At 50.9% G+C, this 21,014-nt stretch overlaps 1 protein-coding gene across 5 annotated transcripts in view; it reads right to left on the reverse strand.

Annotated features, from left to right (window-relative positions):
- Window positions 1–1,176: 1,176 nt before the first annotated feature.
- The window catches only part of ECE1 (endothelin converting enzyme 1), a 132,185-nt gene continuing 112,347 nt past the window's right edge, over window positions 1,177–21,014 (reverse strand). For all 5 annotated transcript variants that reach the window (XM_010345483.3, XM_010345484.3, XM_074380230.1 and 2 more), the window contains 6 exons: window positions 19,785–19,888; window positions 13,163–13,273; window positions 12,366–12,433; window positions 10,311–10,501; window positions 5,991–6,086; window positions 1,177–4,025 (listed from right to left, as the gene is read on the reverse strand). In XM_010345483.3, coding sequence (XP_010343785.1) covers window positions 3,849–4,025; window positions 5,991–6,086; window positions 10,311–10,501; window positions 12,366–12,433; window positions 13,163–13,273; window positions 19,785–19,888 — 747 coding nt within the window. In that variant the 3' untranslated portion in view covers window positions 1,177–3,848. The remainder of the gene's footprint in view (window positions 4,026–5,990; window positions 6,087–10,310; window positions 10,502–12,365; window positions 12,434–13,162; window positions 13,274–19,784; window positions 19,889–21,014) is intronic.

A 21,014-nucleotide genomic window follows, 5' to 3' on the forward strand; every position in this document is an offset into this window, starting at 1 on the left:
CGTGGCCATAGCAAACTCATACACTCTGATAGCAGAAGGAAGCCTGCGCGTTTCCTGATACTGTCTTGGAGATTAGGAAGGGCTTCTCCTCCTCCTAGGAGGAGGAGATGCTGAGCTGGGCTTTCATGGTTGGGTAGGAGTGTATCAGGCAAGAACATTACAGGCAGAGCGAAGATCATAGGCAAACTCCAGGAGGCACACTGTACATCAGGGACTCTTCCTTGAACTCTTTTTTTTTTTTTTTTTGGGACGGAGTCTTGCTCTGTGACCAAGGCTGAAGCACAGTGGCACGATCTTGGCTCACTTCAACCTCCACCTCCCAGATTCAAGTGATTCTCCTGCCTCAGCCTCCTGAGTAGCTGGGATTACAGGCGCGCACCACCGAGACCAGCTAATTTTTGTATTTTTAGTAGAGATGGGGTTTCACCATGTTGGCCAGGATGGTCTCAAACTCCTGACTTCAAGTGATCCACCTGTCTCAGCCTCCCAAAGTGCTGGGACTACAGGCGTAAGCCAACATGCCCTGCTTTTTCTTTCTTTTTTTGAGATGGACTCTCACCCTGTCACCGAGGCTGGAGTCCAGTGGTGCGATCTCAGCTGACTGCAACCTCCGCATCCCAGGTTCAAGTGATTCTCCCACCTCAGCCTCCTGAGTAGCTGGGATTACAGGTGTGCACCATCACCGGGCTAATTTTTGTATTTTTAGTAGAGCCGGGGTTTCACCACGTTGGTCAGGCTGGTCTCAAACTGCTGACCTCAGGTGATCCACATGCCTTAGCCTCCCAAAGTGCTGGGATTACAGGCGCGAGTCACCGCACCCAGCGCCCCCTGAACCTTTCTTTGACTCTCCCTACTGCCTTCCCTGCACAAGCATCTGAGACCTGGAAACTCCCTTGCTCGAAGATAATGGAAAAATTATTTTTACCAGGAGGCCTCTTGGACCCAGCTGGTGATGTGCATTATTCTCACCAGCAGGGGGTGCTCACGCAATTGTGGGTGAAGAAAGTGTGGGCCGGGGGCACAGGTAGTGAGTAACCTTCTGGCGTTTGTCAGGGTCCAAGGCTCCTGCTCTTGGGGGCAGGAGCACCCAGCCCTTTAGAGGCTAGGGTGGGCAACCCTGTGTCAGCCTCACAGGACATACAGCACCCTGGGAGGACAGATACCCAGACACATGGCCCTCTGTACAAGTACTTTATTTCAATTACAATAGTGCCACATCAAAACTACAGTAGCACAAAACATCATAATACAAAAAATAGATTCCCAGCTCCCAACCCCATGTCCACGCACCCACAGAGAAGCTGGCCTAAGGGGAGGGGTCTCACTTTATCTTCCTTAAAGCTCTCGAGCGGGTAGTGGCAGTGGCGGGGCGCCCATCCCTGCTGGGCCTGAGCCCTCTTCTCTCCCCACTCCCTGTCAGCCCCAGCAGACCTGAGCCATGAGTGCAGTCTCCATTCCCTCAGGTTGCACCCCCGGCCCCGGAACACCTGCCTCTGTCCAGGGACTCCAAGCCCATGGTGCTGATGCTGCAGGACCTCCTCCCTCCACGCGGAAGGCAGAGGGCTTACGGAGGGGAGGCAGGGGACGCCATGGCTGGAAGAAGCCCGCCTCCATGTGGCAAGGACACAGCAGCCAGCTCCTGCTCCTGCTCCAGCGCCTTCTCGGGTTCCTGTCTCCTCTGCAGAGCTACCAGGACTGCCGCGTGCTGGGACCAGGACCTCCCTCTGGAATCCACTCTCGACACCCTGCACCAACTTGGAGGCCGACCCCAAGGTGGCAGGGCTGTCCCTGTGCTGTCTGCTTCCTCTTGGGCAGGAGGATTCCAGCTTCTCAGGTGAGGGGAGGGTACTGTCCAGGCAGGGCTGGGTCAGGGGGCCTGGGCTGCTGAGGTGGGAAAACCTCAGCTGTGGAGGGCACGTACCGCCCCTGCCTCCGTCCCGGGGCCTGGCTTTCCCACTGGACGGCAGCGGCCGCTCCAGGTGCTTCCACTTGGTGGAGCCCATGAATCTGCTGTTGGAGAAGCTGTGTTGCAGGGAGGGGACTGACGCCACAGGCCAGAGCGGGTTGAGGAAACTTCCCCTTACAACATCCCCTGGCTAAAAGCATCCCTCAACGGAGAGTCCATCCACTAGCTACAAGCAGTGTCTTGATTCAACCCAGGGGTGGATGTGGATGGCAGGCAGCCCAGGATGAGTCCAGTGGTTCCACAGCCTCCCGAAGCCCGGTGTCACAGACCTGCAGGCCAGAGCTCATGGGCAGCCGTGGGGGGCAGCCCTGCAGGCACTGGGGGAATGGGGCTACGGCCTGTGTTTCCATCAGGACACCTGGGGGCTGCACTGAGGAGCCAAGGGGCATCTGGGGCAGGGGCTGCCTCCTGGGGGTGGAGACTGGGGGCTGCAGCCTCAGATAAGGCACTAGAGGACCAGTCCTAGGAGCCAGGCCCAGCCATGTGACGGACGATGGTGTTCAGAGGGAAGATTTAGGTCCTGCGGGAGGTGAGAGCTGTTTTCTTTTTTCTTTTTTTTTTTTGAGGCGGACTCTCGCTCTGTCGCCCAGGCTGGAGTGCAGTGGCACAACCTCAGCTCACTGCAACCTCTGCCTCCTGAGTTCAAGCAATTCTCTTGCCTCAGCCTCCTGAGTAGCTGGAATGACAGGCGCCCACCACCATTCCTGGCTAATTTTTTTGTATTTTTAGCAGAGATGGGGTTTCACCACGTTGGCCAGGCTGGTCTCAAACTCCTGACCTCAAGTGATCCACCCGTCTCAGCCTCCCACAGGGCTGCGATCACAGGAGTGAACAACCACACCTGGCCTGTCTTCTCTTTTCTCCTTTCTCTGGGGAAGAGGGTTGGCCAGACAGACCCTGGCGTGGCGGGGCTGGGGGACTGCTGCAGAGAGGTAACTGGCCCCTGAGATGGACATGGGACAGCCCGAAAATGTGGGGCCGAGAGGGGGACACCTATGGCCAGCAGTGTATCTCCGATGGAGTCTCACCCCGCAGGGCTCCTGCAGTCTGGATTCAGGGTGCTTGGTGCTTCCAGGTAGTTTTTGAGGGTCCTGACTTGGCCTCATTCTGCCATAGCCATCAGTCCCCTGCTGCGGCTTTGGGGATCAGAACTTCCCTGCTAGGGCTCCCACTGTTGGAGTCGGGACAGGGGCAGGCTAGCTGAAGGGGCAGTGCCCACGAGCTGGGCCCCCAGAGCTGGCTCCTCCCTCTGCCTGGCCTCCACACCTCTACTGGTCTCCATGCCTCCACATGAAGTGACAGGAGCTGAAATCACACATCCCAAGTGCGGAGGCAGCTCTCCGATTCGGAGACTTGCTCTGTGGCCCAGGGGTCCCTGCCTCAGCCCAGCCTCACAGTGAGTGGGGAAGAGAGGGATAAGTCAGCGGGGTTTCCCTTGTCCACAGGTTATTAGAAAAACAGAACATAATAAATATACCAATTCTTTCCTTAAAAAAAAAGTGTTTTAAACGCATTTTTCCCTGAAGATTTCCAGTGTATTCCACATGTTTAAAAAATAGTTTCCCCAAAAATATATCTTGAAAGCATTTGACACAGTGGTATTTGTGGTGTATCTGGTGCTTGTCAGCATGGGGCCACCAGCCTGACACCCGAATGCCCGCTGAAGGTGGTGCACGTGTGTGCCTGGGATGTCCGTGTCTTCAAAGGGGATCAGATTGAGGGTCATGTTGGGAGCCAACACTATGGGCTCCATTCTGGCTGAAAACCCTCCAGTGCGGGGAAGCAGGGCCCTGGGTGGCCAAGCGGGCTGAGTGATGCCCTGGAGGCTGGACGGGGGGGGCTCATCCTCAGCCCCTCCATCTTGGCTGTCTCCGCTTCATCCTTACCAGACTTCGCATTTGTGAGGAGGGTTCATGGGTGAGCCAGATGGACAGCGGAAGTGTTCTGAGAACTCCTTGGAATTGGAGAGGGAGCCGATGACCCGGAAGCGAGAGGGGCTGTGGGGATCCGTGATGAGGCCTTCGTGGGAGCTCTCAGGTGTGCGGACGGAGCACCAGACCTTTGAAGGGCAACAGGGAGAGGTCAGGGTCACTGCGGGGTCCTGGGGCTGCCACATTGCCCCGATTACAATAGCAGGGGAAGCCAGGCGCAGTGGCTCACACCTGTAATCCCAGCACTTTGGGAGCCAAGGTGGGAGGGCTTCTTGAGCCCAGGAGTTCATGACCAGCTTGGGGAACATGGCAAGACCCCATCTCTACAAAAAATTTTAAAAATACCCATTAACCGGATGTGGTGGTGTGTGCCTATGGTCCCAGTTCCTGGGGAGGCTGAGGTGGGAGGATCACTGCATTGGGAAAGTTGAGGCTGCAGTGAGCTGAGATTGTGCCACTGCATTCCAGCCTGGGTGACAGAGTGGGATCCTGTCTCAAAATATAAAACAAGGCTGGGCGTGGTGGCACATGCCTATAATCCCAGCACTTTGGCAGGCTAAGGCGGGTGGATTGTTTTGAGACCAGGTGTTCAAGACCAGCCTGGCCAACATGGAGAAACCCATCTCTGCTAAAAATACAAAAATTAGTTGGGCGTGGTGGTGCATGCCTATAATCCCAGCTACCTGGGAGGCTGAGGCAGGAGAATTGCTTGAACCCAGGATGCGGAGGTTGCGGTGAGCCGAGATCGTACCACTGCACTCCAGCCCGGGTGACAGAGGGAGAATCTGTCTCCAAAAAAACAAAACCCAGAAAATACAATAGCAGGGGAATGAGCCTCCACCTGATCCTGAGATCCCAGGGAGTCAGGAGGGCTCCCTGAGTGGGTCGCGAAGAGAGAGTGGGCTGTGTAGGGTGGGCGTCTGCCACCCCTACGCCCACGGCCTCTAACATAGCTGTCTCCAAACTGTTCTCCTCTGGCCAGTGCAGCATCTCTATCTGAGGCGCCTGCATTTGATTCCATCTGAACAAAGGACTATGTCCAAACACCAGTTGGAAAAGCCTGGATCTAGTCCAGATGTCTCATTTCCTGGGCAGAACAAATTGTCTAACGGCCTGGTAGCTCTGAGTGCCAGCAGAGGCTACCAGCTGAATGCCGACTAAAGGGATGACCCGGGGCATCGTTTTGTTTTTTGTTTTTTTGTTTTTTTTTTGAGACAGAATCTTGCTATGTCTCTCAGGCTGGAGTGTAGTGGTATAATCTTGGTTCACTGCAATCTCTGCCTCCCGGGTTCAAGTGATTCTTGTGCCTCAGCCTCCTGAGTAGCTGGGACTACAGGCAGCCACCACCACACCTGGCTATTTTTTTTTTTTTTTTTTTTTTTGTATTTTTTCATAGAGAAGGGGTTTCGCTATGTTGACCAGGCTGGTCTCAAACTCCTGATCTCAGGTGATCTGCTTGTCCTGGCTGCCCAAAGTGCTGCGATTACAGGTGTGAGCCACTGTGCCTGGCTGGGCATCTTAAGTTTAAGAAATCTCGGCCAGGCACAGTGGCTCACGCTTGTCATCCCAGCACTTTGGGAGGCTGAGGTGGGCAGATCACCTGAGGTCAGGAGTTTGAGACCAGCCTGGTCAACATGGTGAAACGCTGTCTCTACTAAAAATACAAAAATTAGCCAGGGGTGGTGGTGGGTGCCTGTAATTCCAGCTACTCAGGAGGCTGAGACAGGAGAATCGCTTGAACCCAGAAGGCGGAGGTTGCAGTGAGCCGAGACCATGCCGTTGTACTCCAGCCTGGGCAACAAGAGTGTAACTCCATCTCAAAAAAAAAAGCAATTTCTAGAACTAGAACCCTCGAGCCAGAAGGGCCCTGAATGGTCACCTCATCCTCTCATTCACCAGATCCAGGAATCCCTTCTTTAGTACTCCTGGCCCTTCTGTGCGTCTCTCTAATGACAGGGCAGATAGGCTGTGCACAGTCCAGTGAGTTAGGATGTTCTCAATCTGTGGGGAACTTGCCTTTTGGCTCTCTGGGCTCCTGTAACATCGAGATGGCAGCATGTACCATGAGTGGCATGTTTTCCTAATGGACTCACCTGTGCAAAGCCCAGGAAGAAGAGCTGGTTATTGGTGAGGCCCAGTGTGGGCAGCGTCTGCTCAGCCCCGTTCTTCTTCACCCAGTTCTGGTAGGCCTGGGAGGAGAGACACCAAAGCTCAGGGTTCCCATGGCAGGTGGTAAAGGAGGGGACAGGTATGGAGGTCTCAGGGAGCTCCCCCATGTTGGGGCAGGGACCAGTTTCTGGGGATCTGGGCCTGGGCTCAGCCTGGGGAAGCCCTCTTCTTGATCTGCCCTCATTCAGCCCTATGGCTTCAAATACCTTCTATGCATTGATGGCTCTCACATTTATACCTTCAGCTCCAGCCTCTTCCCTGAGGTGTATATTCAACTGTGCAAGCTGGACAGCCAAGATGCAGCTCAAACTTAACAGGGTACAAATAGAACGACAGGACCCACACATACACACACACACACACACAGAGATACACACAGACACAGACACAGATACACACACAGACACACACACAGATACAGACACACACACACATACGGAGACACACACCCAGAGACACATACAGACATACACACACACAGAGACATACACAGAGACACATACAGACACACACACACACACACACACACACACACACACACACTTCTTTTCCTAACACAGTCAATGGTACCACTATCCATCATCAGGACACATACACAGACACACACACACACATTCCCCATCACAGTCAATGGTACCACCATCCATTGTCCCAGGCCCCAAACCCAGAATGCTTCTTCAATTCTTCTCTTTTTCTCAGACCAAACACTGACTGCTGCTCCCCGTTCCCATGGGTCTACCCCGTCTCTTGCCTGGACAAACTCACAGCAGCTTTCTAATCAGTCTTCTGACTTAGGCTGATTCAATTCCATACCCTGCCTGGGCAAAGCAACTTCAGTGACCCTCAGGAGGCAGGTGCTGGCAAACCTTTTCTGTGGAGGGCCAGAGGGTGAGTGCATTGGGATTTGTGGGCTACTGGTCACCATTGCAATGATTCAATTCTGCTACTGCAGCATGAAAGCAGCCACAGGCCAGGTGTGGTGGCTCACGCCTGTAATCCCAGCACTTTCGGAGACTGAGGCAAGCAGATCACCTGAGGGCAGGAGTTTGAGACCAGCCTGGCCAATATGGTGAAACCCTGTCTCTGCTAAAAATACAAAAATTAGCTGGGTGTGGTGGTATGTGCCTGCCTGTAATCCCAGCTACTTGGGAGGCTGAGGCAGGAGAATCACTTGAACTCTGGAGGTGGAGGTTGCAGTGAGCTGAGAGATCACCACTGCACTCCAGCCTGGGCAACAGAGTGATACCTGTCTCAAAAAAAAAAAAAAGAAAAAGAAAAAGAAAAGCAGCCACAGACGTAGAAACAAATGGAGCCAGCTGCAACCCCAAGAAACTTCACTTGCAAAAACAGGCTCACAGCTGTATTTGGCCCATGGGCTGTAGTGACTCGTTTTTTTTTTTTTTTTTGGAGACAGGGTCTCACTCTGTCACCCAGGCTGGAGTGCACTGGCACAATCTCGGCTCTCTGCAACCTCCACCTCCCAGGCTCAAGCGATCCTCTCACCTCAGCCTCCTGACTAGGACCACAGATGTGTGCCACCATGCTCAGCTAATATTTTTTGTATTTTTGGTAGAGACGAGGTTTTACTATGTTGCCCAGGCTGGTCTTGAAGTCAAGCTCAAGTGATCCACCTACCTCGGCTTCCCAAAGTGCTGGGATTACTGGTGTGAGCCATGGCACCCAGCCAACTCTTGTTTTATTTTTTATTATTTTTTTATTTTTATTTATTTATTTTTTTTGAGACGGAGTTTCGCTCTTGTTACCCAGGCTGGAGTGCAATGGCGCGATCTCGGCTCACTGCAACCTCCGCCTCCTGGGTTCAGGCAATTCTCCTGCCTCAGCCTCCTGAGTAGTTGGGATTACAGGCACACGCCACTATGCCCAGCTAATTTTTTTTGTATTTTAGTAGCAACGGGGTTTCACCATGTTGACCAGGATGGTCTCGATCTCTTGACCTCGTGATCCACCCGCCTTGGCCTCCCAAAGTGCTGGGATTACAGGCTTGAGCCACCGCACCCGGCCTATTTTTTATTTGTTATTTATTTATTTTTTTGAGATGGAGTTCCGCTCTTCTTACCCAGGCTGGAGTGCAATGGCGCGATCTCGGCTCACCGCAACCTCCGTCTCCTGGGTTCAAGCAATTCTCCTGCCTCAGCCTCCCGAGTAGCTGGGACTACAGGCGTGTGCCACCATGCCCAGCTAATTTTTGTATTTTTAGTAGAGACGGGGTTTCACCATGTTGACCAGGATGGTCTCGATCTCTTGACTTCGTGATCCACCCGCCTCGGCCTCCCAAAGTGCTGGGATTACAGGCGTGAGCCACCGCACCCGGCCTTCTTGTTTTATTTTTATTTATGTATTTGAGACACAGTCTTGCTCTGTCACCCAGGCTGGAGTGCAGTGGCACAATCTCAGCTTACTGCAACCTCTGCCTCCCAGGTTTAAGTGATTCTCATGCCTCAGCCTCCCAAGTAGCTAATTTTTTTTTTTTTTTTTTTGAGACGGAGTTTTCCTCTTGTTACCCAGGCTGGAGTGCAATGGCGCGATCTCGGCTCACTGCAACCTCCGCCTCCTGGGTTCAGGCAATTCTCCTGCCTCAGCCTCCTGAGTAGCTGGGATTACAGGCACGCACCACCATGCCCGGCTAATTTTTTGTATTTTTAGTAGAGACGGGGTTTCACCATGTTGACCAGGTTGGTCTCGATCTCTCGACCTCGTGATCCACCCGCCTCGGCCTCCCAAAGTGCTGGGATTACAGGCTTGAGCCACCGCGCCCGGCCCCAAGTAGCTAATTTTTATATTTTTACTAGAGACAAGGTTTTACCATGTTGGCCAGTCTAGACTTGAACTCCTGGCCTTAAGTGATCCACCGACCTCGGCCTCCCAAAGTGCTGGGATTACAGGCGTGAGCCACCATGCCCAGCCGACCCCTGTTTTAAAGGATGAGTTTAATCAAGTCATTCCTCTATTTAAAAACTCTGTTGTGTCTATCATAACCAGAGTAAAACCCAAGCTCCCCTCTCAGCTGACGGAGGCCTGGAGTGCTCTAGTCTCTGCACTCCCTCCACTCTGTCCCGCCCTTCTTCTCATCCTTGGATATGCCAGGCTTGTGTCTACTCCATGGCCTCCACACTTGCTTTTCCTTTTGCTGAGACCATGTCCCCAGCTTTTCCTAGGCTCTTCCTCATCATTTAGGTCTCAGTGCAAATGTCATACCTCCCAGAAGGCCTGCCGTGGCCAGCGTCCCCCCATTATTCCTCATTACTGAGCCCTAGTTTATATTTATCACTTTATCAATAGCTGACATTATCTTTACAGATGTATTATGTATTTATTTGCCTCTCTCCCCTGCTAGCTACCACTAAGAGTGTAGGCTTGTCGAGAGCAGGATGAGCTTCAAACACAGCACTGCTGGGTAGAAGATTCTCAATGCACTGTCATTGACTCGTGAACTTTAAGCAACCTATCCACTGTTTCTGGGCTCAGTTTGCTTATCTGCAAAATGGGGATTTTATAAAGCTGCTGGGAATACTCCAAGCCTGGCACTTAAATAAGGCTTCAATAAATGACGGCTCTATGGATTTCTGCTCTTACTGCCGTGGTTGGGAGGAAGTCCTGTCTGAATCTCTCCGACAGATGCCTGCTGTTTTCTCTCGTGGCCTGTTACCTCTCACAGCTGTCTCGGCGGACATCTCCGAGGGCCTCTCTGGGTCAGGCTGTGTCCAAGTTGTCTTATCTTCCCAACAACCCAATAACGCAGGTAGTAGCTCAAGGAGGTTCAGTGACTTCCTCCAGGGCCAGGACTTGAACTCCAGGGCCAGGACTTGAACCCGGAACCCTCCAGGGCCAGGACTTGAACCTCCAGGGCCCCACGACCAGCGTTCCTTGCCCTGGCGGCTTGGTCCCCAGAAGCCTCCCAGACCCACTGCCGACTGACTTGGTGGTGACTTCCCCTGCAAAGGTGGGAACAGGCAGGCTCTTCAGGCGGGTGCAGCCCGAGCCCCTTCCTGTGTCCCTGTCAGGCCAGACTCAGAGCACAAAGCCTTCTGGTACCAAGTGCTGTGCCCGAGGCCTCCACAGTCAGCCTCTCAATTGGTCCTCACCAGCACCCCTTTCTCGGAAGAGGAAATGGAAGTGGGCGGGGCTGCGGCGCCGGCCCCAGCTGTCCTGACGATCCTCTACGGACAGGCCTCTGGAGGGAGCCAGGCCTGGGCCTGGGCACGTGTGGGGAGAAGGGCTCTCACCCGGTAGGCCGCCTTGAGGCCCCCGTTGTCGGCGATGTTCTCCCCCAGGGTGTGCCGCCCGTTCACCGGCTCCCCGTTCACGCTGTAGTTGCTGTACTGCTCCACCATGCACTCGGTCTGACGCTTGAAGGCCTCCACCGATGAGTTCTTCCACCACGGCCGGAGGTTCCCGTCCTTGTCATACTCCCGTCCTGTGGGTCACAGGGAGGCATCGTGTCAAAGGAGGGAGTGGCAGAGCGGGGACCGGCGGCTCCTCCCCGCTCCCGGTGAGAAGCGGTTCCCCGTCCACCCCCACCGTCCAGCCAGCACTGGGAGAGGTCTCTGTGAGTGCCGAGGGACGGAGACGGGGTGGCCGGTCAGAGGCAGGAGAGGACGGAGGAGGGAGATCCAGGGAAAGCTCCAGCATGGCCCAAGGCTCAGGAGGGCTTGGTTTATTTTCTTTCCTCTTCTTCTTTTTTTGAAACGGAGTCTCACTCTGTCACCCAGGCTGGAGTGCAGTGGTGCAATCTCGGCTCACTGCAATCTCTGCCTCCTGGGTTCAAGTGATTCTCATCCCTCAGCCTCCAGAGTAGCCAAGATTACAGGTACCTGCCACCACACCTGGCTAATTTTTGTAATTTTTTTTTTTTTTTTTTTTTTTAAGTAGAGGCAGGGTCTTAGCATGTTGGCTAGGCTGGTCTCAAACTCCTGACCTCAAGTGGTCTGCCCACCTCGGCCTCCCAAAGTGCTGGGATTACAGGCCTGTTTTCAACACTGGCTGAGGGCCCCTGACCCTGAGTAACAGATGCCTAGGAAGAGGCAGATAGAGCCGGCTGACCTCGGCTCACAAGACAGGCCCAGGCCACGCGTCTCTGCCTCTTCCATCTCCGCCTGGGAGTCCCCAAGGCAGGAGGCCATGAGGACGATTTTGGACATTAGTTGAGGAGGAGGGACTGACTTCAACTCCCCTGACTGCAATTGGACTGGAGAAGTCTCTGGAGCAGTGGAGAAACGGGCACTCCTTGTTAAACCTAACAGGACCCCTAGTGCCAGACAACTTCCGAGGGCAGGGAACTTTACCACGTTTCACATAATCCTCCCAGTCAACACAGGAGGGTGGAACCATCATGCTCCATTTTTTTCTCTTGAGACTGAGTTTCGCTCTTGTTACCCAGGCTGGAGTGCAATGGCGCGATCTCAGCTCACCGCAACCTCCACCTCCCGGGTTCAAGCAATTCTCCTGCCTCAGCCTCCTGAGTAGCTGGGATTACAGGCACGCACCACCATGCCCAGCTAATTTTTTGTATTTTTAGTAGAGACGAGGTTTCTCCATGTTAGTCAGGTTGGTCTTGAACTCTCGACCTCAGGTGATCTGCCCGCCTAAGCCTCCCAAAGTGCTGGGATTACAGGCATCAGCCACCGCACCTGGCCCTTAAAAGTGAAGGGTGCAGGAAGCAGAGGCAGTGGGGCCTGGAAGATGATTGGCCCAGTCTGAAGGGAACCAAGGAACCTGTACCAGTCAGTGGTGCAATCATAATCATAGTTCACTGTAGCCTCAAACTCCTGGGCTCAAGTGAGCCTCCCACCTCAGCCTCCCGAGTAGCTGGGACTATTTAAATTTTGCCACCACCCCTGGCTAAATTCTTACTTTCTTAGTAGATAAATTTTATTTTATTTTATTTTTTGAGACGGAGTCTCACTCTGTCCCCCAGGCTGGAGTACAGCAGTGCAACCTCCACCTCCCAGATTCAAACAATCCTGCCTTAGCCTCCTGAGTAGCTGGGATTATAGGCAACTGCCTCCATGCCTGGTAATTTTTGTATTTTTAGCAGAGACAGAGTTTCGCCATGTTGGCCAGACTGGTCTTGAACTCCTGACCTCAGGTGATCCACCTGCCTTGGCCTCCCACAGTGCTGAGATTACAGGTGTGAGCCACCATGCTTAACCTAATTTTTTTTTTTTTTTTTTAGTAGAGATGGAGATCTTGCTATGTTGCCCAGGCTGGCCTCAAGCAATCCTCCTTGTAAAGCACTGAGATTACAGGTATGAGCCATCATGCCCAGCTAGAACCCGTACCTTGATCATCAAAAGCATGAGTCAGCTCGTGGCCCACAACGACACCGATGCCACCAAAGTTTAAGGCCCTGGAGAGGACACAAGGAGAAGGTGATGCTTTGAGAGGAGGGCCTCTCACTCTTGTCCAGGTGTGTGACCTTCACTTCCGGGCCTTGGAGACATAACAACATTCCACAGGGCTCTGTGTGGATAGGGGTGTGGTCATGGCCTGAGTCTCTAGCGAGGCCCCTGAAGCCAGACAGAGGCCAGGCAGAGTCTGTGTGGTCAGCTGTGCCCACTGGGCACCACGCACTATGCTAGATGCTCTACAGACTGAACTGTCCTCTTCAGTCTTTCCAAAAGAGTTAGCAATGGTCATTACTGACCAGCTCTATTCTCGAGTAAACCAAGGCTGGGAATGGGTCAATTGCTTCGCCAAGGGCCACACAATCATCAAATAGCAGAGGTGGGATTCAAACTGAGCCAGCAGCCTTAACCCTCTCTACTCCCTGGCTTTGACTGTGTTAGAACATTGTCACAGGGGCATTTCCCTTATGTAGGGCTCTTGATTCCATGAGACGCTCCCAATAACCCACTGTGCAGGGCTTCCAGATCTCAGAGACCCCTGGAGGGAAGGAAGGTGGGTGAGGATGTTGCTTCTTCTACAACATCTCTGACATCCCAAGCCACCCGGACCACTGGGGCAAAGATCACATGGTGAGATTGGCTTGGTCGTATGGGCCACAGGGCTGAGCTGGACTGGGAGTCCACTGAGGGCTGGGGAAAGAGTTGGGATAGGAGCAGCAGAGGCAGCCTACTTGGGTGAGGAGCGGGTGTAGAATGGTGCCTGCAGGATCCCGGCCGGAAACACAATCTCATTCTTGGTGGGCGAGTAGTAGGCGTTCACCATGGGCGGGGTCATGCTCCACCTGCAAGCAACACGAGTTCGGGAGGCCTCAGCACAGGGCGGGAGGCAGGTGGAGACAGCATGCCTAAATGGCAGCTTGGGGATTGGAATCAAGGGTGTTTAAAAATGAGGACTCTCCCTCACCCCAGGTCCAAGTGCACACAAGTACAAGGACATCTACAGAAGGACCGACTGTTTTGAGACAGGCTCTCCCTCTGTCGTCTAGGCTGGAGTGCAGTGGTGTGATCATGGCTCACTGCAGCTTCAACTTCTGAGCCTCAAGCCACCCTCCTGCCTTGGACTCCCAAAGTGCTGGGATTATAGGCGTGAGCCACTGTGCCTGGGTGAAGAACTGTTTTTTAGAAGAAAACTAGAAAACACCTGACTCTACAAATTAGGAATCAGTTAATTAATGATATCCTATCACACAGTGGAACACTGAGGCTCTTACAAAGAGCAGGAAGGACTATTAGATTTTGAAGCATCAGTGAGCAGTGGCTCACGCTTGTAATCCCAGCACTTTGGGAGGCTGAGGTGAGCGGATCACTTGAGGCCAGGAGTTCAAGACCAGTTTGGCCAACATGGCAAAACCCTGTCTCTACTAAAAATACAAAAAAATTAGCCAAGCGTGGTGGCCCACACCTGTAATCCCAGCTACTCGGGTGGCTAAGGCACGAGAATTGCTTAAACTCAGGAGCCAGACGTTGTAGTGAGCTGAGATTATGCCATTGTACTCCAACCAGGGCAACAGAGCAAGACTCTGTCTCAAAAAAAAAAAAAAAAAAAAAAAAAAAAAGAAAAAGGAAAAGAAGAGAAAAAGATTTTGAAAAGTTACCCATTGTCAAGGCTTGAACAGTATCTATTAGCAGTTCTCAAAAGTGTGGCCTGTTGATACCTGGGTGGGAGGGTCCTCAAGATCCTTTTAGGGGATCCATGAAATTGAAACGATTTTATTTATTTGAGACGGGACTCTTGTCACCCAGGCTAGAGTAAGCAGTGGCGTGACCTTGGCTCATTGCAACCTCCACCTCCTAGGTTCAAGTGATTCTCCTGCCTCAGCCTCCCAAGTAGCTGTGATTACAGGTGCCCGCCACCACACCTGGCTAATTTTTATAGTTTTACTAGAGATGGGGTTTCACCATGTTGGCCAGGCTGGTTTTGAACTCAGGTGATCTGCTTACCTCAGCCTCCCAAAGTGCTGGGATCACAGGGGTGAGCCCACCATACCCAGCCGAAATCAAAACTATTTTCATAATAATATTAAGATGTGATTTCCCTTTTCCATTGTGTCACTTGCATGGATGATGCAAAAGCAACAGGGGCTAAAACTGCTGGAACCTGACATGATCCAGGGCAGCGGGGGTGGTTGCTGAGCCCAGAGTTCCTCACTAGCATCTTCACTTACAATATCTTTGATGAAGTAGCTTATTTATTTACTTATTTATTTTGAGGCAGAGTCTCACTGTGTTGCCCAGGCTGGAGTGCAGTGGTGTGATCTCAGCTCACTGCAACCCACACCTCCCAGGTTCAAGTGATTCTCCTGCCTTAGCCACCTGAGTAGCTGGGATTACAGGTGTGTGCCATCACACATGGCTAATTTTTAATATTTTTAGCAGAGAAAGAATTTCGTCATGTTGGCCAGGCTGGTCTTGAACTCCTGGCCTCGAGTGACCTGTCCACCTTGGCCTCCCAAAGTGCTAGGATTCTAGGCGTGAGCCACTGCCCCTGGTCATAATTATTAATTTCATCACATCTTGACCCCTGAATACAATACTTCTTTCTTTTTTTTTTTTTTTTTTTTTTTACGAGACAAGGTCTTGTTCTGTCACCCAGGCTGGAGTGCAGTGGCATTATCAACTACAGCCTCAAACTCCTGGGCTCAAGCTATTCTCCCACCTTAGGCTCTCAGGTAGCTGGGACTACAGGCACTTGTGACCATTCCTGGCTGATGTTTTTTTTTGAGTTTCACTCTGTTGCCCAGGCTGGAGTGCAGTGGTGCAATCTCGGCTCACTGCAACCTCCGCCTCCTGGGTTCAAGCGATTCTTCTGTCTCAGCCTCCAGAGTAGCTGGGATTACAGGCGTGCACCACCACGCCCAGCTAATTTTTTGTACTTTTAGTAGAGATGGGGTTTCACCATATTGGCCAGGCTGGTCTCAAACTCCTGACCTCGTGATCGCCCACCTTGGCCTCCCAAAGTGCTGGGATTACAGGCATGAGCCACCGCGCCTGGCCTGTTTTTTAAAAAATAATGTTATAGAGGTGGAGTCTTGCTGTGTTTCCCAGGCTGGTTTTGAATTCCTGGGCTCATTGAGCTATCCTCGCACCTCAGCCTCCTGAAGTGCTGGGATTCCAGGTATGAGCCACTGCACCTGGCAGAAGACTTTTTAATATTCCATGTGACCAGTGGGAAATCCACATATAAAGCATTCTGCTTTTTTCATGAAACCCTGATGGTACTTTTAGGCTGATTGGCAAACTATAGAATTTCAGACTTGGATATCTGGCAGATGTTTTCTTTAAAATAAATAAAGTGAGCTTATCACCTCAAGGAAAACAACTCATGCTATCTGTTGCCAATGATAAAAATATGAGATTTTTTTAAATGTTGAATTTTTCAGGCAAAAATTAAAGTTCTGAAAAACTTGTATTCAGGGGTCAAGATGTGATGAAATTAATAATTGTGACGTGGGCAGTGGCTCACACGTGTAACTTATATTGGTTACCACAAATTTGACAGCTTACCAATAACAATTAAAGGCTTTTCTCATGAGGTCAGCAGTGATATTAACAAATGTGAATTTTTTTCTGATATTGCAGAATGAAAGTATTACCATTTGGAAGATCTGTAAAACTCAGTGAACCATTGTTTTCCAAATGACTAATGCATGATGTCACAAAATCACACCTGGGTAACAGATCCATTCAAAGTGCAAGAGAGACCAATGGATTTTAGTGTAATGGAATAGGAAAAGTTCATGAAGGCTGGCCATGGTGGCTCATGCCTGTAATCCTAGTACTTTGGGAGGCTGAGGGGGAAGGATTGCTTGAGCCCAGGAGTTTGAGACCAACCTGGGCAACATGGTGAAACCCCATCTTTACAAAAAAAATTACAAAACTTCCAGCCTGGGTGACATGGTGAAACCTATCTGTACAAAAAAAATACAAAAATTAGCCAGGTGTAGTGGTGCACACCTGTAGTCTGAGCTACTCAGGAGGCTGAGGCGGGTGAATCTCCTGAGCCTGGGAAGGCTGAGGCTGCAGTGAGCTGAGATCACCTGGGTGATAAAGTGAGACTGTCTCAAAAGAGAAAAAAAAGTTCCTGGATGTGGTTTCAGATTCCATATTACAATTAACCTTTAAAAAATTATCACTTTTTGAGTTTTCGTATAGTAGCTGAATAACATACACAAGTACCTGAAAAGACTTAAAATATCCCTCATTTTCCCAACAAAATTCTTGTGTGAGGCAAGAATTCTTTCTATATCATAACAACATATGGTAACAGATTGACTGCAGAATCAGATATGAGAATCCAGCTGTCTTTAAGTCAGACATACAAAACATTTGCCAAAAGTAAAATGATACCTCTCTTCATTAATTTTTTGAAAATAGTTATTGTCCATAAAATTTTAATAAAAATCAGGGCTGGGTACGGTGGCTCACACCTATAATCCCAGCACTTTGGGAGGCCAAGGAGGGTGGATCACCTGAGGTCAGGAGTTCAAGACCAGCCTAGCCAACATGATGAAACCCTGTCTCTACTAAAAATACAAAAATTAGCTGGGCATGGTGGCAGGGACCTGTAATCCCAGCTACTCAGGAGGTTGAAGCAGGAGAATCACTGGAACCTGAGAGGCAGAGGTTGCAGTGAGTCAAGATTGCGCCATTGCACTCCACCATGGGCGACCGAGCAAGACTGTCTCAAAAAAAAAAAAAAAAAAAAAAAATCAATCTAACCCACATAAATGAAAAACCTTTTTGTGGGTCCAATAACTTTTTTTTTTTTTGAGATGGAGTTTCACTCGTTACCCAGGCTGGAGTGCAATGGCGCGATCTCGGCTCACCGCAACCTCCGCCTCCTGGGTTCAGGCAATTCTCCTGCCTCAGCCTCCTAAGTAGCTGGGATTACAGGCACGAGCCACCATGCCCAGCTAATTTTTTGTATTTTTAGTAGAGACGGGGTTTCACCATATTGACCAGGATGGTCTCGATCTCTCGACCTCGTGATCCACCCGCCTTGGCCTCCCAAAGTGCTGGGATTACAGGCTTGAGCCACCGCGCCAGGCAGGTCCAATAATTTTTTCAAGAATGTAGAAGGATCCTGAGACCAGAAAAGGTTTTGAAAGTAATGGTGAATAGTCATGGACTATTTGGGATTTCAATGACTTCTCTGGTGCAGAGGGGAAGGGTGAGTAGGGAGTACAGTGAGATGGAGACATTTCCACTAAGAGACATTCTGCCTCCTCCCGGTGAGCCCCACAGCCATGGGAAGATTTTGAGAACTTTATTTATTTTGAGATGAAGTTCCACTCTGTTGCCCAGGCTGGAGTGCAGTGGTGTGATCTCTGTTCACTGCAACCTCTGCCTCCTGGGTTCAAGTGACTCTCCTGTATCAGCCTTCCAAGTAGCTGGGATTACAGATGTGTACCATCATGCCTAGCTAATTTTTATATTTTTAGTAGAGACAGGGTTTCACCATGTTGGCCAGATTGGTCTTGAAGTTCTGACCTCAGCCTCTCAATACTGGGATTACAGGTGTGGGCCACAGTGCCTGGCCAACAACTTTATTTATGTATATGTTTATTTTAGAGACAGCATCTTGCTCTGGAGCCCAGGCTGGAGTGCAGGGGTACATGTGCAGCTCACTGCAGCCTCAACGTCCTGGACTTAAACACACACTACACACCCGGCTGATTTTTTAAATTTTTTGTAGAGACAGGGTGTTGTCCATGCTGTTCTCAAACTCCTGGGCTCAAGATATCTCCCTGTCTAGGCCTCTCAAAGTGTTTGAATTATAGGTGTGAGCCGCTGGACCCAGCTATATGGAGGAATTTAAAACATCCTAATTATATTCAAATAACCACACATACTTCAATGGGTAGGCAAGGAAATTTAAATTAAAAAATTCAAGCTAAGTTAAAAATACTTCAGATAAATTGGCAACGGGCCTATGCCATGTTCTGAAGGTAAATGCCCATCTTCTTGTGCATTGGGGGGGTGTGCCGGTTGGAGGCTGGAAATGAAGAAAAGAGATTTTTAACCCCTCTACTCCACCAGGGGGCACCAGAGGCAAAGAGAAGTTGATTGCACCCCTCCCTAAGATTTATCCCAAACGTTTGCACAAAGGAATGGAACAACCTTAGACTGAAGACTACTACTGGGCTGACTACATCTAATTTTTTTGAGGAGACAGGTTTTTTTTTTCTTTTTTTTTTTGAGGCAGGGTCTCACTCTGTTGCCCAAGCAGGAGTGCAGTGGCATGATCTTGGCTCACTGCAACCTCCGCCTCCCAGATTCAAGCGATTCTTGTGCCTCAGCCTCCTGAGTAGCTGGGACTACAGGTGTGCACCACCACACCCAGCTAATTTTTGTATTTTTAGTAGAGACAGAGTTTCACCATGTTGACCATGGCTGGTTTCAAACTCCTGGACTCAAGTGATCCACCTGCCTTGGCCTCCCAAAGTGCTGAGATCATAGGCGTGAGCTACCATGCCCGATGAGGAAGCTGTATCTTTGAAAAAGTTTCCCAGAGGACTCTGATGTGCAGTGAGCTTTAGGAAGCACAGCTGTGAGGCCCATCCAGAACCTTCCCCAGGCCTTTGTGGGCACCCCATCCTGAGACCGCCCCCACACTCATGCTAGTGAGGAACTGTGGGAAAGCCACCCTTGCCGGGGACTCCTTGAGGTCTGGTGCTCCCCAGAGGTCCTTACATTTGACTGCCATAAGGACCTGAGAACCAGCTCCTCCCATCCTATTCTTCTGATAATCAATGTCTAAGCATTTCTTTTTCTTTTCTTTTTTTTTTTTTTTTTTTTTGAGATGGAGTCTTGCTCTATCGTCAAGGCTGGAGTGCAGTGGCGCAATTTCAGCTCACTGCAACCTCCACCTCCTGGGTTTAAGTGATTCTCGTGCCTCGGCCTCCCTAAATAGCTGGGATTACAGGTGCATGGCCACCATGCCCAGCTAATTTTTGTATTTTTAGTGGAGATGGAGTTTTGCCATGAAGTCTCCAAATCTCAAAGCAGTGGAGTGGGGACAGAGTGACAGATCAGCTCAGCTCCAGAGGCCAGGCTCACCCTGCCAACAGGCTAGGCAGACTCAAGCCCATCCCAGCTCCTAGCGGGGCCACACTTCTTTTGCCTTTGGTTTCACCATCTGAAAAGTGGGATAACAACGGCCTCCCCTCTTCAGACGGCTTTCGTGATAGCTGCTCAGGTGCACGGTAAGGGTGCAATGAAGGCCGGCTCGGCCCAGGGTATGCCCACAGGTGGGGAGGTGGCACCTTTCCGGCAGGACTTGGGGGAACTCACTGATCTCTGTTGGGGGCTTTCCTGAGCTGGTCGGCAGTGACCCTCCATGAGAAGTTGAAAAACCGCATTGCGTTCTCAAAATAGAGGTCTGGAACTGCGGTGTACTGGAAAAGAGGAAGTGGAGTCACAATCACAATGTGCCCTCGGTGACAGGCATCTTCCAAGACAGGACGCCAAGCGCTGTTGTGGTTAAGAGGTTAATCTGCAGGCTGGAGACCGAATGCAGGGTTTGGGGCTGCAGGGTCAGCTCTTCTCTTGGCCTTCACCCTGGGGCACCAGATAGAATGACAGCATTGCAGGATGTCCCCACAGCGGCGCCTGGGCCCAGGCATGAAATATGTCCCATGTTGCCCAAGAGAACCTCCTGTGAGGATGGACGTTCTATGCTCTATGCCTGTGCTGTCCAGTATGGCAGACGCTTAAGCATTCTTTTTTTTTTTTTTGAGACGGATTCTGTTGCCCAGGCTAGAGTGCAATGGAGCGATCTCGACTCACTGTAACCTCTGCCTCCTGGGTTTAAGTGATTCTTGTGCCTCAGCCTCCCTGAGTAGCTAGTATTACAGGCACCAGCCACCACGCCTGGCTAATTTTTGTATTTTTAGTAGAGATGGGGTTTTGCCACATTGGCCAGGCTGGTTTCGAACTCCTGACCTCAGGTGATCCACCCGCCTTTGCCTCCCAAAGTGCTGGGATTACAGGCGTAAGCCACCACCCACGGCTGCTACTAAGCATTTCTAATGTAGCGAGTATGGCTTTTAAATTTAATTTGAACTAATTTAAGTTTTAATTAGCTAAATAGCCACTTGTGGCTAGTAGCTACCATTCTAGATCTAGTAAGTAAAGTGAAATTTATCTGAAATGTCAAGGGCATCACTATACACCCTTCTCACTACTTGGCCCAGTCTTCCAGCTTTTTTTCTTTTTTCTTTTTTGAGACAGGTTCTTGCTCTGTCGACCACACTGGAGTGCAATGGTGCAATCACAGCTTGCTTGCAGCCTTGACTTCTTGAGCACAAGTGTGCCCATCTCAGCCTTTTAAGTAGCTGGGACTATAGGCACATGCCACCCTGCCCAGTTAACTTTTAATTTTTTTTGTAGAGATGAGGTTTCACTATGTTGCCCGGGCTTGTCTTATACTCCTGGGCTCAAGCAGTCCCCCGACCTCGGCCACCCAAAGTGTTGGCATTACAGGCATGAGCCACTGCGCTCGCTCAGCTCTTGACAGGTGCA

This window comes from Saimiri boliviensis, chromosome 11 (genome assembly GCF_048565385.1).
Source record: "Saimiri boliviensis isolate mSaiBol1 chromosome 11, mSaiBol1.pri, whole genome shotgun sequence".
NCBI lineage: Eukaryota > Metazoa > Chordata > Mammalia > Primates > Cebidae > Saimiri > Saimiri boliviensis.